Source organism: Eptatretus burgeri, chromosome 1 (genome assembly GCF_056783735.1).
Source record: "Eptatretus burgeri isolate ZD-2024b chromosome 1, Ebu_testis_v1, whole genome shotgun sequence".
In the NCBI taxonomy this organism is placed as follows: Eukaryota; Metazoa; Chordata; class Myxini; order Myxiniformes; family Myxinidae; genus Eptatretus; species Eptatretus burgeri.
In genome coordinates this window covers 52,391,574-52,406,658 of record NC_140961.1, presented here as the reverse complement: position 1 = coordinate 52,406,658, position 15,085 = coordinate 52,391,574, and the positions used below count along the sequence as shown (strand labels likewise).

Sequence of the window (15,085 nt, the reverse complement as noted above, 5' to 3'; positions counted from 1 at the left end):
CCACCGAGAGGCGTAATGCCACTCCGAGAAAACAGCGTCTGCAATGTAAAACCCTCTTCTGCACATGCTGACTCCCTCAGAAGGTGAATTTCGCACAAAAAATGTAACAAGAAACATTGTATTTAAAGTAAAGATTTATTTTAGAGAAATATTATTTCTGTTAACGTCTGCGCGTAATTTGATGTTTCTCAACCGCCATCATTACCTGTGTTGTGTCTAGCGTGTGTGATATTCAAATTAAAGTGTCCAGCGGTGTTCGATCGTCGGATGTGCGCCAAAAAGTGGCGTTCATTGAAATTTGCATTCTGATTCTCGGTCACCCTCCACTGCTCCTGTTCAGTCTAGGGCTAGGCCTATATGATGTTAAACTTGCCCCATCAGACGCCAACCTTCCAGTCACACTGCAGAGGATGCAATTTCCAGTCAGACTCGCATACTCGATGACCATAAACAAATCCCAGAGCCAAACATTTGACAAACTCGGAATATACCTCCCAGCCCCTGTGTTCTCCCATGGCAACTATATGTTGCATTTTCACGTGCAAGAGGTTACTCCTATATATCCATCAAAGTGGACAATAATTCCTCACAATGACTATTCAGCAACAAGACACTCACCCAAAATGTCATCTACAGGGAGGTCCTTTAGAAAACTAAGGAAAGGTAACCATAGTGCATCACATACCGAATGACACCCTCCCCAGCTTCCCATAACATCAACTATTATGCCTCATCCACCTTTTGCCACCCATTCAACTCCGTGCGGAGCACGGGTATATGCTAGTATACGAGGTGTGTTCAAAAAGTATCCAACCTTAATTTTTCGTGCGTAAACAAATGAAGCTACGGGATTTTGAATGATTTTTGATTTTGAAATGAAAACAAATGAAGCAAATCCTACGGAATAGGATCGCCTACATACGTGCACCAAACCACGCCTCCCTAGCTTCATTTGTTTACGCACGAAAAATTAAGGTTGGATACTTTTTGAACACACCTCGTATACTAGCATATACCCGTGCTCCGCACGGAGTTGAATGGGTGGCAAAAGGTGGATGAGGCATAATAGTTGATGTTATGGGAAGCTGGGGAGGGTGTCATTCGGTATGTGATGCACTATGGTTACCTTTCCTTAGTTTTCTAAAGGACCTCCCTGTAGATGACATTTTGGGTGAGTGTCTTGTTGCTGAATAGTCATTGTGAGGAATTATTGTCCACTTTGATGGATATATAGGAGTAACCTCTTGCACGTGAAAATGCAACATATAGTTGCCATGGGAGAACACAGGGGCTGGGAGGTATATTCCGAGTTTGTCAAATGTTTGGCTCTGGGATTTGTTTATGGTCATCGAGTATGCGAGTCTGACTGGAAATTGCATCCTCTGCAGTGTGACTGGAAGGTTGGCATCTGATGGGGCAAGTTTAACATGATATAGGCCTAGCCCTAGACTGAACAGGAGCAGTGGAGGGTGACCGAGAATCAGAATGCAAATTTCAATGAACGCCACTTTTTGGCGCACATCCGACGATCGAACACCGCTGGACACTTTAATTTGAATATCACATACGCAAGACACAACACAGGTAATGATGGTGGTTGAGAAACATCAAATTACGCGCAGACGTTAACAGAAATAATATTTCTTTAAAATAAATCTTTACTTTAAATACAATGTTTCTTGTTACATTTTTTGTGTGAAATTCACCTTCTGAGGGAGTCAGCATGTGCAGAAGAGGGTTTTACATTGCAGACGCTGTTTTCTCGGAGTGGCATTACGCCTCTCGGTGGTGACGGTCTGTCGACGACAGACGTAATGACGTCAGCGAATGACCGATGATGTCATGACGGAATTACGCCTCTCAGCGGTGACGTCACACGTCACTATGCAAACGAACGTAAAATTAGAAAATCGCCCAAAATCCCCAAACGTGTCCGTCTGGCATGATCTCACATCGCCCATGCTGTTCATTAGACCACAGAGCACCCGCATGCCGAAAGTGGCGACAATCCGTCCAGCAGTTTTGGAGGAGATACGTCAAATTACACGCAGACGTTAACAGAAATAATATATAGATTATAATCAGTTGTGTTTATGTTCAGTGTTTGATGCAATGAGTACTCCCTTACTCCAGTTCATATATTTTGGATAGATGGCAGCACTTACCGGACAACAGTTCAACGATGGCGACCGAATGGAAATATCGACGTAATGACGTCAGCGAATGACCGATGATGTCATGACGGAATTACGCCCCTCAGCGGTGACGTCACACGTCGCCATGCAAATGAACGTAAAAATTAGAAAATCGCCCAAAATTCCCAAACGTGTCTGTCTGGCGCGATCTCACATAGCCCATGCTGTTCGTTAGACCACAGAGCACCCACTTGCCGAAAATGGCGACAATCCGTCCGGCAGTATTGGAGGAGATATGTCAAATTACACGCAGACGTTAACAGAAATAATATATAGATACTCATAGATTTTATGAGAGGCAAGAGGGGTTGTAATCTTTTTGTAAGAGGCTGTAAGAGACAATTAGGCAAGACTATTAGGATGGCTGTTCATGTAATCTACTGTAAATGCAGTACTGTACATAACTCTCAATAATGTCGTGGACTCGGGGTTCGGGGATTACCATGAGGGAAGCACTCGGATTACGTGTCATGGATAACTCCGCAGCCTGGTGGGTTTGTAAGCAACCACTTACGTCAATTAACTTTGTCAACTCTAACAGGGTTCCCCGTCTGACACCGTTTAACGGAGGAGCTGACTCGATTAACCGAGGTCCATGCCCTCAGTGTGCACTCTGACTACTGTCAAACGAAACAGTGAGTGCACACTGGCGAACAAGAGCAAATCATGTGGGGTAAAACTTCCTGTCTAACAATCTCGCAGACTGTGCTGGACCAATCGAGGGAAGGACACTATGAGCAAGTAGTACTGAACAATTAATCCATCTATCCATACTTTCAACAGAGCATCAGTGCTGCCAAAGCAGTCTCCTGGGCTATTGGGCACAATTCTGGTTGGGTCGCCACTCTGACACTGGAAAAATTAAGATGGGTTTATTATTATGGAAGCATGAGGAAAAATATGTGGCACAGTGAAGACAAGTGGTTTATTGACAGGGGGTGTTCATACAGCAGGGACGTACAATATTTGTGTGGTGTGGCAAAAGACGTACAGTGATACAGATTGATGCAATAAAGGGACAAAGAGCAGAGCGAACCCAAGCTATTTGTCTTACACAGTCTTACTTAGATTAACATGACAGGCACCATCAGAATCACTCTGTGGAAGGGTAGATGAGCAAGAGAGACAGGAAAAGCTGAGGCATTGATGACCTCTGATTTACCTAGCACATCACAGGGGTATGTGCTAGTCCAAAGTGCAGGGAAGGTAAGGGTGGGGGATAACGAAGATCAAAGGGGGATGTCTGGGTGCATGATGAAGAAGTGTGAGCGGGATGCAGTGTCAGTGTTTAGAGTGAGAAAGACAGGGTGCGAGTCAGTGGTCGCTCGAAAAAGAATAATTGTTTGGGCTTTGCCCTCGCCGATGGCCCTGTGCATCTGCAGTAGATGAATCGAAAAATGAGAGGAACAATGCATAATAATTAGAATTGCCTATCGTGTGTGGTTGTCGATTTTGCCTCTCGCCCAATACCATGCCCAGACTGAATGGTGCTCAGTCTGCTCGCTTCCTTAGCGTCCTGTTCCATTCCATTCCATTCCTTCCCCTTCAGCAGCAAGCACCAACAAATAGTGTAGCAACCACTCCATCCAGCAACAACCACCATACAAGCTCTTTTTCAATGACCAGCTCCAATATTTATGGGCCTTGGAGTTTGGCGGGAGTCAAGGGTGAATCCCCGTCTCTCTTGTAGGTGTGGTTCCAGGGAGCATGGGTCATGCACTGCCCTCTTTTCTCTGAGTGCAGTGTGCCCATTGGTCCAGACGTGGTGTGGGGTGATGTCACCCTTCCCACGAGGTTGCTGGTTTGGAATTGCTTTCACTCATCCTCCGAACTTGCCATGTACATAAGTTTCTGACTCAACATGGAGCTGATGTGTAGAGGTCCCTATCTGTCACTCGAATGCGCAAGAAGGGTACAGATGGCTTGCTGATAGAGATGGGGTTCTGGCCCAAATATACAAATTAGGCTGCTCGCAGCAAGTGCTGGTCATGTTAGGAGATCATATACAGAAAAGATAATGGGGAAGAATAGGCGGAAAAACCTAACTAATCACTGACAACACAAAGTCATGTTCACATTGTAACCCATTAGACACAAGAGGAGGACCCTATCTAGAGAATGTAATAATGGAATAACTGACTCGGGAACCCATGTATATTGTGTACCATCGCCTTGGGGTCTTGGTTCCCCAGAACCATCACAATATATTTCGAATCAAATCGACATAAATATTTTTCTTAGCTGATCAGGTCTTGCTGTGGTTAAAAACTAATAAATAGGTCAAGGCTAAAAAGGCACTTACATCAGGAGAAGACAACGGGACTGTTTGGATAGGCCGAGAAGCACCAGCAAGCAAATCAACGTGTTCACAACGAGTAGTATAAGATAAGCAAGCCACCTGAAGAACAAGGGAAGAAGCACAACAGAATGGTCACATTGATTTAATGAAACTTTCAACGACTTTACAGTTGCAAGCAAATCAATCTCGTGATAAAGTAACTTCATTCTTTATTTCAATCAAGCAAGAGTCATGAATAGCAAGAGTCAAGAGTCAAGAGAATAAGTTAAATGAGAAAATCAATATAAAAATAAACCAATGTCACCCGCAGGGTGACCTGTATCTTGCCAAAAGGTGACCACGTGTGACTTCTTTAAGGTCACACTGAGGTGAACAGAGCTGCTATCCACCAGGAGCAACTCCTTGAGGAATATCTGCCTACGAGAGATTCCGATGAGAATCGTTCTTCAGAGTAACCATGAAAAATATGTGTTTGCCTCATAATGTCACCAAATGACGTCATAATGTCTCAAGCTTGACATATCTAGAAAGCACTCATCGAGGTGTTCAATTTGAGGTACTACACGATATGGTTCCTAAAACTTGAAAATTTGACCTTGGGGTCAAATATGTTTGACCTCAGGCGCTAACCATGAAGGTCAAGGCCAATCGCCACCAAAAATTAATCAGCTGAGCGTCAGACCATGAACTATATTCCCATGAAGTTTGAAGACGATCCGATCAAAATTACTCAAAAAATAAGGGTTTCGTCGACTCCCCTGATTTGCGACAAAGTGACCTTGACCTTTGACCTTCAAAATGTTGTGCACTGAAAGGGACCTCTATGGGCCTCTGATATGCGAAGTTACAAAAATTTCCAATGATAACTGTGCTCTGCAGAATTTTTTATACGTGATTACAGACAAACAAACAAACAAAAAATAAATAAATAAATAAAAACATACAAGCTGACTAACATATCTTGCAAAAACTTCGTTTTGGCAAGATAATTATGGATGAAAACTGCATAGGCAGTGTATTTGGCACATTCTTGTTCTTCATCAATCTACACAATCTCTCTGATGTTTTGCAAAACCCTCTCCATTTTGCAAACGACTCCAGCTATCAAACTGACAGGCAGACAACAGTTGTCACTTTCTGTTGATCTGAATACATTACATGACGGCCCTGGGCACTGAAGCCTGGGCACTGAATCCGCAAAGGGCTCTGCTTCCCCCTCGTATTGACCAAAAAAAATCGCAATCTATACTAATAAATGTCAGTGTGTCAGTGCGGCAGTGCGGTGGTGTGTCTCCTTCAAAACTCCAAAACTATGAAACCTAACAACTTGAAACTGCACGCATACCAAGAGAACTCCAAGGTAGTGCATGAATGAAAATTGGGTGTTTGGGTTAATTTAAACACCCCTTTTGAAGATAATTAATGGCCATATATAATTATCCTTTATCAAGGCGTAATCCTTGGTCAGCCCATGAGTCAGCCTTCTGTCAGCTTGCTTGGGTCTTAATTCACAATTTTGTTTGGCCTGTTCAACAATACCTTGACTTAGAACAGGCTGCAATGGTTTCTTGAAGATAAAATGCTCATTAATTGTTTTTTCTCTTTCCTCACTCATATCATCGAATGCCTGATCATCATTCCTACGACTCGTTTGAAACGCCACAATGCTTATAAACGCCAGTAGATGCCAGTTCTGATGGCTTTATTTCCTTTCTGTACATACGATAAGTTCTAGAATCTCTTAACATGAGCCAATTTTCGAAATTTAACCTGCAGAATCGACTTCAGCAGCAGTTCAGACTGCTGACAAAAAAGTGTTCATTTGTTCAATTCAGACATTGTTTGACATTCCAGGCATCTCCAGGTAATGTTTGTTCTAACCGATTGCTAATAACTTGCCAAGCCAGCGCGGTCATATTGAATACTGTCCGGAGAAGACCGGAGATGTCCAGAGTGTCAAACAATGTGCGAATTCGATAAATGAACTCGTTTGTTTTTGTTAAAAGCGGTCGGAACTGCTGCTCAGGTCAATTCTGCATTTCAAATTTTGGAATTCAGTTCAGGTTTTGAGACTATAGAACTTGTCACATTTCAGCTGTAATGCATATAAACATCCAGAGAGTTGTATTCACATATTATTTAATATCCGGACGTGTTCAGATGGCGGGTCATCTCCAGACGTGTCCGGATGGCGGTTGTCTCCAGGCGGCGGTCATCTCCGGACTGCGGTCGTCTCCGGACGTATCCAGGAGGAATTTATCTCTGGGCGGTGAATATCGTATGACTGGTGGAAAATGTATTTCATACATTTATTTTGTTTCCATCTTCACTGTTATTCTGTGCATAATCATTTTGATGGGACAGTATGAATAGTAATTAACGCTCCACCGCAAGTCTGTTTTCCCTGCCCCTCACCTCATGCTCACCTCCTCCCAAACCCCTTTCCACCTCCTCCCAACCCCTCCCCCACACACCCTCTCCCTCCATCACCATAAAAAAGAAAACTGTGGACGTTTAAAAGCATTACAGCTGAAATGCGATAAGCTTGAGAATCTCTTAACCTGAACCAAATATCCAAATTTGAACTGAACTTAGCAGCAGCTCTGACTGCTAAAAAGGTGTTTATTTGTTCAATTTGCACATTGTTTGATACTCCAGACATCTCCGGTCGTCTCCGGACGGTGTTCTGTATGATCCAGCTCGCCGTTCCTTATTAACCATCTCATTGGAGTGCTTGCTTGAGTGCTTCATGGTGGTGGGCAGATCGATTCCAAAGTATTAATTTCCAACCATGGAATCTAATAGAATAGAGAAGTGAACCAGATTCCTCGTTCATAGAAGGATACGTTTTCTTCGGGGAAAATTTCTCATCCCTGTTGGTCATGTTCCAGTTATACATGGCCTGGTATTGTATCCAGTTGTCGAGTTGTCCTATTTTTTATTATTTCCATTTGTTCTTTTTTTTCTTCTTTTTTTTTTGTATACTTTGTCGAGGCTCGTATGAGAGCTAACACACAACGCACAGCAAGGGGGCGTGAGACAAGAGGGGTGGGAGTGGAAGGGACAAAACAGTGGGGAACAGACACATTAGGTGAACTGTGGAAGGGAGAAGGATGGGGATGGGACGGGGAACATGGGGAAGAGAAGATGGACATTACAGGGACTTTCAGGAAGGAAAGCAGGGGAATTGAAGGAAGTGGGCTTGGGTGGATTATCGGGGGTAGAAAAGATCGAGGATTTGGATGGGGGATGATAAGAGGTGGTGGTGAATAGCTGTTTTGAAAGCCTGGAGGGAAGAATGGGAAAGAATAGAGTGAGGGAGTTTATTCCAAAGGCGGGAAAAAAGAGGAATGAAAGAGTGAAGGTGAGCAGTGATTTGTGATTTTGGTAGTTTTACCAGAAGGGGGTTGTTGGCGGACCTTGAGTGCCCTGTGGAAATGTGGTGGGGACAAATCGCAGAGAGGGTGGGGGGGGGCAAGGCTGGAGAGGAGTCGGTAGAAGACAGAAAGACCATCGACCAACCTACGGTGATTGAGTGAGAGGCCCAAAGACTCAGCTTCATTGCGGGAGATGCCGATGATCCTAAATGCCCTGGTTTCGACAGCGTGAAGCCGAGAAAGGTGGGAGGCAGGAGCACCACCCAGAGGGGAGAGCAGTACTCCATCAGGCAACGGACAAAAGCTTTGTAAGTGGTCAGGATCTCAAGAGGGCCGAGGAAGGACTTTGCACGACGGAGGATTCCCAGTCGGCGACTGGCTTTTGAGGCGAGGTTGGAAATGTGACTTTCCCAGGAAAGGTCATGGCAGATAGTGAGACCCAGAAGCTTGAAAGAAAAGACTTCTTCTAGAGGATTGTTGAGAAAGTGGATGGGGGGGGGGGGTTCTAAACGGTCCTTTCGAAGAGACATAGTGAGAGTGTGAGATTTGTCTGGATTGAAAGACATGTTCCACGTGTTGGACCAGTTTGTGATTTTATCCAGATCTGCAGTGAGCGAAGAAGCTGCTGATTGCCGGTCTGAGGGGTGACAGATGGTACGGCAGAGGGTGGAGGCATCGGCAAAGAGATATCGAGGATTTTCCAGAGAGTCGGAGAGATCGTTGATGAAAACCAGAAAAAGAACAGGGCCCAGAACGCTACCTTGAGGAACTCCAGCCTGCACAGGAAGAGGGGATGAAAGAACTCCATTTAGGGCCACACGTTGACTGCGACAGGAGAGGAAGTCTGCGAGCCATGAGTGGAGATGGCCTTGAATACCATGGGAAGAGAGTTTGGTGAGTAGTGCAGGGTGCCAGACTGTGTCAAAAGCACGTGATATGTCCAGGGATACGGCTCGGATTTCCTGTCTGGCATTGAGGACCTCCATCCATTGATGGGAGAGCAGAAGCAGCATCTCCAGGGTAGAGTGACCTGGTCTGAAACCAAATTGATGATCGGAAATCAAGCCATTGGAGAAGAGGAAGGATTTCATGTCTGAAGCGATGATGGATTCCATAACCTTGCTGATGATTGGGAGAAGGCTGATTGGTCTGTAGTTACAGGGATCTGTTTTTGCACCATTTTTATGCAGGGCAGTGATGTTTGCAGATTTCCAAGCAGATGGCAGATGACCTTGAGCAAATGAGAGGGTGAATAGAACAGAGAGAGGGTGAGCAAGAGCAGAAGAGCAGGCTTTGAGGACACGTGGGCTGAAGCTGTCTGGACCGGTTGCAGAATCTGAGTCAAGGTTTGAAAGCAAGCTCTCCACCTTGTTCGGAGAAAAGGACACAGAGTCCAGGGACAGTTGGGTGCGACTGGGTAAGGTGGGTAGAGAAAGTGATGGGTTTAGGACACAAGATTTAGCTGCAAACACCGAGTTTAGACATTCAGCTTTATCATGTGTCGTATCAGCAGTGCGGCCATTTGAGGTAAGGGAGGGGATGGAGGGGGAACATACACTAGAAACAGATTTGAGTAAACGCCACCAGGATTTTGAGGAGGGAGAGAGGTTTGAGAGTTCAGACTTGAGATGAGAAAGATGTTGTTTTCTGGCTCTCCTGAGGGTAGATACACACTTGTTCCGAGCTTTGTGGAAGGAACTGAGATTGCCCTCAGTTGGGTTTGCTTTCCATGAGGCAAAGGCAAGTTGTTTCAGGACAACTGCCTCGCCACAAGCTTCAGTAAACCAAGGGCGGAAGGAAGGGTAGGACAACTGAACATGAGAGGGGATAAATCTGTGCATGAGGGTTTTTTGCCTTGATAAAGGATTAACATCCAAAACGTCATTCACCTTGCTTCCCATGGCGGTTATTATATACATCCCTCGTTTAGTTATTCACTTATTCACAAAATGATTTAAGTTTATCACAGAAATATGAATAGAGGTGAGGAAGTGGAAAGGGAATTGCTTTGAAGGTGAAAGAGTAAAAGGTCAGAAAGGGAGGATAAAATGAGGCAGGCAACAGTGTTACAAAACATTTGAAACGAGAACAAAATAACAAGGCAAGAGAGACTGAAAAATGACGTTCAAAATGAGGAGAATTTTTGCAATACACACCAAAAAGTTCAAATTTCAAGTCGTAAATAAATTTGACTATTGTGTAATAATAACTAACCTGAATGTGATATACATACAGGCGACTCGATTTTCATTAGTTATGAAGGAAACAAATAAATTAAAAAAAATATTCAAATTTGCTGGACGTACAATGAACTGAAATTTGCGTGCAAAAACAAATAAGCTCTTATCTCATTTTACTTTAAAATGCCTTTCAAAGGTTTTCAAAAGTATTTTTTTTCAAAATACAACACAAACCAAGAAAGAAAAGAGGAGGATATAGGATACGTGTAATAATACCTGTAAAATTCAACCGAAGCTAAAGTTTCAGCAATGTATGCCAATTGACCATTAGCAGTCCAAAAGGGCAGGGCTTGGAACAATTGTCGCAAGCCTTCAGCTTTGACGAAGCCACGCCGCACCACCTGCTGAAACTCTGGCCAACGTGAGTAGGAGTCTTGCAGTTTTTCAAGGGGGCTTGCAACCTTTCCTTTGAGGTTGTTTCCGGTTTTCTCCACCTGCACAGAACAATGAGGAAAAAAATTATGGCTATCAATGAGCATTGTGATTCAGAAGACAAAAATATTGAATGACAAATTTTAGACAAATTTTTGTTAATTATTGCTTGTAATATATTGTTACGGTTCTGCAAAACCGCATGCCTCTAAGGCAATGGCACCCAACATACAGTGATCCCCAGGCAGTTATTTTGTTAGTCTTTGTGCAGTTAGACCTCCCCTCGTGTCTAATGGGTTAACGGGACGAAGTGCATTGCGTGGGTCTCGTAGTTAGGTCCATAACCAGTAACTATTTCATATTCTGATTCCAACCCTAACCCTGTCCATTTAGTCATGGTTCAAAACAAGCAAGCAAGCACACATGCCATTCAATATTCGATTGATAAAAAGCACACCACGATGCCTCCTGTGGCTCAGAACCACCACACTCCCTCCACTACACACTGCACAACCCGCGCACGGGCATCGTGTGCCATTATTTCATTCAAATCTGTGCGCCAATTTCCAACCGGCATCTCACCTTGCTTCGCACCTCACCACTTCGACCACAAACTCCTCCCACACGTGAGAAAAATATTCCCACACCACCCCGTACCACTACATCACTACAATTCGCCACTCTGCATGGAGGAGTACTGCATGACTTGGGCTGTCCTCGGGACCACACGATGCTTGGCCAAGCAACAGATGTCAATATCTCGACCGCATCTTACCAGGGATGTCCCGGGTGAGCACACGGAATTAATACAATCCTCATCCAGTCGCCAGACCATGGCAAGACAGGGGCAGCGAGGATGGGTCGCAAGAAGAACGATCCGGGAGTTTGGTACGGGGCCCAGATGGCCATTTTGGCTCATGAGAGGGAGCCCGTGAGTGGCGTGGAAAGTCCGTCGCTATTCGACATTCAGACTGCAATCGGAGCATGTTCAGGGCTGGGTGCTTGCTCAGGGAGCATACCCTATGTTGAGTCAGTAGCTTTGACCCTTGCCAAAGCGGATGGGCAACTGAGACAGTTTCCGGTCCTGGAGCCTGGCAGGGGAAGGTGAGGGCCGCTGTGGCCCAATAGAGAAGCAGGATTCGGGTCACAGTGCGTCGCTTTGGATCATCACCCCACCCTTTGCCCGGGCTTATAAAAGGGGAGCGTGAAGCTGTTAGCTCTCTTCTCTTCATTGCGTCTTCTTCACTGCCTCACCTTCACTGGCTCTTCTGCTAGAGGTGTACAATTGCCAGGACATTATTCTTATTGAGAGCCTGATCCAGGGTGACTGCCGAGACTCCGTGCCATGCTATTAACGTTCTGCCACCCCTGTGCAGCCAGACAGACCAGGGAGGAGCGTACATTGCCACGAGCCCCGGCAAAGTGATTCAGCAGGAGACACCACACCACATCTTGAGGTGGAATGCTCAGGCAGAGCATCCCATGGAGGTACAGGCTCCATAAAGACCTTTATATGGCTGGGTTAGGGATCTTTTGCCTCACACATCTATTCTCTCTCTCTCTCTCTCTCTCTCTCTCTCTCTCTCTCTCTCTCTCTCTCTCTCTCTCTCTCTCTCTCTCTCTCTCTCTCTCAGTCTCTCTCTCTCTCTCTCTCTCTCTCTCTCCACTTCTCTATCCCATCTTCTTTGGAAGCACAAAGAGAATCATTACTGACTCGCAATCCCATTTTCCTCTGGCACGACAACGCACTCCCCACATTGCACCACACCACACCTCCCGCTCCCACACCTTAGACACCACTAGTATTCCCCCTCCCACCTACCTCTACCTTAGCATTCTAGGTTGCGTTGGTCTGCCGACCACACCAGGTATTGAGGTCATTTATCCTCATCTGCTCTCAATCTCTCTGGGCTCCATCTAATCTTCCGTGTGTGTGTGTGTGTGTGTGTGTGTGTGTGCGTGCGTGCGTGTGTGTGTGTGTGTGTGTGTGTGTGTTGTGTGTGCGCGCGTGTGTGATGCTGCCATGTCCTCGTTTAAGTTAAGATTGCAGAAGATATAACAGGACAACTCGGCTTTGTGTCTGCTTTTGTAAGATTGCTTGTCTTTTGCAGCAACCCACAAATTCCTTGCTATCCCATGCTGTACATAGAAATAAACCCAATTCACTGTGCCACATACCTTTCCTCACCTTTGTAAATAAATGCTGTATATAGAAATGTACCCAGCTCGTTTTTGTCTTTTCCTGCATTGGACCAGCATGGTTCACACCCTAGTTTAGCTGGGACGTTATCCCCCAACGATCTGTTTCCTAGCCGGTACGTGCTTGACAGTCCTGCTCGGCTGCATCTGATCTGGTAAGGTGATCCAGTTTGAGAAAGTGCGTACCGAGGGCGTCCCCCGGTAATTAGATCATGTGACCTTTAAGTAAACGGTATCAGACAGAGGACCCTAAGTCACGTGGTCGAGTTATTGGCGTTCACGGTCGATTAGCCACCTGCTAAGTTATTCTTGTACGACGGCCTACGATTCCGGAGAGTCGGGTGGAAACCCGGTGTCGTTCACCCCTCGTGCCCTGTGCCCCCAACCCCGGGTCCACAACAATATCATCGGAAAGTGTGGCTTTTCAAATTAATAAACTTTTTTTATTTTTAAAGAATAACAGTATCAAAACGAAAACGGCACTCAGTGGAGTGTCTACCTTTTCCAGGCTGAACAGTTTATGTTTTGTATCATACTGATAGATCGTCTGGATAAGGATCCGGATCTTCAACAAAATCGAAATCAATTCGTTTTTGTCACACACCCAACAGGTCCGAGTTTCATCCGTATCTGTCCACAACTTTTTGAAATAGCATGTTATATATCATTTTTGGCCTCATCTCTCAATGGAGAAGAATCATTTTACCCACTGACTGAGTCTGCACTTCTATGACAGGTCATTCCTTCCACCTATCACTGTTGTCTAGAACAGCACACCCATGGACACAGTCTTAGAAGTAGAGACACCATCCTTTTGTGGGAGAGCTCAGACACTTGATGCAGCAATGACGATAACATTTGTAAATACTGATATCAAAATGACGAGAATTTATACTATTTTTGTTTTGCTTTTTAAAATTTGCATATAGTTTGATCAGCTCTGAAATGTATGCAGCCTGGTCTCATGTATATTTACTCATTGTGTGTTTGTATTATGGGCACAGATATTTGTTGATTTTTCTGTTAATTAAAAAATATATAAAAAATAAATGATGGAAATGATTTTCCCAGGAGCCTCCCTTATTTTCCCATTCTCTCACTCCTCTCCTCTCTTATCTTCTCTTCTCTTTCCTTGTTTCTTACCAATCTACTACCTCCTCCCACCCCCATCTTTCGTTCCATTCCCCCATCATTCCTATCCTTCTCACAAAACAGCATTGCCCATCCAATTACATTATTATAGCACTGTTTTTCTTTATGCTTCAAAAACCACCCATCCATTCATCGTAGTTATGGTGTGAGCCTTCATAATTGCAAATCATGGGATTTTTAAATGGAACCCAATTTTCAGCAATTCCAGATGCATGCTGGAGATCTCCAATATGCCAAAAGCTACACATCCCTTCTCCATGTGCCATCTTCACTCTCCGACGCACTGCTTAGGTGAACGTCTTACTCCCCTTTCCCCTAACACGTTATCCCCCAACGATGTATCTCTAAATTTCAAGGACTCTTCTCTCTTCTGAAATGTATCTATACAAATTTCTGAACTACTCCAGACAATTTGTGTTTAACCTCAAGGTTACTCTCGCAGGATGTGCCCAACTCTTTGAATTCTCTTTGACTGCACTTGCTATTTGTATCCCAGCCAACCCTTTTCTATTATTTTCAAGCCAAACCTCCACACCAGTGGCGAGGTTGTTGTATACATCAAGACCTGGATCCCCCATTGCCCATTGACAATGTTCTGTGCCAACCCCACTCTATCTCGTAGAATACCTCTGGGCTGGACATTCCTCTCCACAACCATCTAATATTTGTGTGAGGAAAGTTTTTTTCTGGCTGTCAATGAGTATTGTGATTCTTAGAGGACAAAAGGATTGAATGGCAAATTTGTTTGTTTGTTAATTATTGCTTGTAATATATCATTAGAAAGTGTGGCTTTCCTTTCTATAACCATCTAATATTTATGTGAGTGATGAACCATCCACCAAACAATGACAGCTCCATATTTACATCTCTTCCCATGGACCAACTAATATGCAATCATCCCAATTGTATGTTCCTCATCTTTGGTAATTTCAACTGCAAACATGCCAGTTATCTGTGAGATGGCACAGCTACAACCAGCCACACAGCATTGCAGCTAAAGCTTTTTGCAGTTACATTTTCTTCTTCTTTCATATGAAAGAGACAGCTATGGGTAGCCTCTTTTGATGGTGATACAGCTGTGCCACTGAACACTTCCATAAGTTTGGTCTAATTTGTAAACTGTCCAATCTGAATCTCCACGAATGGTTCATTCTTCCTCCTACACCTTCTCTATCAACAATCAATGGAGTCCCAAAATCTCAAGCAGGCAGAATTTATGGTAGCAACTCCAGGTAGCAGCTCATTCTGGTA

At 44.5% G+C, this 15,085-nt stretch overlaps 1 protein-coding gene across 6 annotated transcripts in view; it reads right to left on the bottom strand.

Annotated features, from left to right (window-relative positions):
- Positions 1–15,085, bottom strand: part of TTYH2 (tweety family member 2) — a 181,700-nt gene that overhangs the window by 104,922 nt on the left and 61,693 nt on the right. For all 6 annotated transcript variants that reach the window (XR_015058944.1, XR_015058945.1, XM_085884022.1 and 3 more), the window contains exons 4-5: positions 10,328–10,545; positions 4,498–4,593 (exon numbers count right to left, since the gene is read on the bottom strand). Coding sequence is in view for 4 of the 6 variants with exons in the window: in XM_085884022.1 (XP_085740148.1) it covers positions 4,498–4,593; positions 10,328–10,545 (314 nt within the window). In the remaining 2 variants the exon portion in view is untranslated. The remainder of the gene's footprint in view (positions 1–4,497; positions 4,594–10,327; positions 10,546–15,085) is intronic.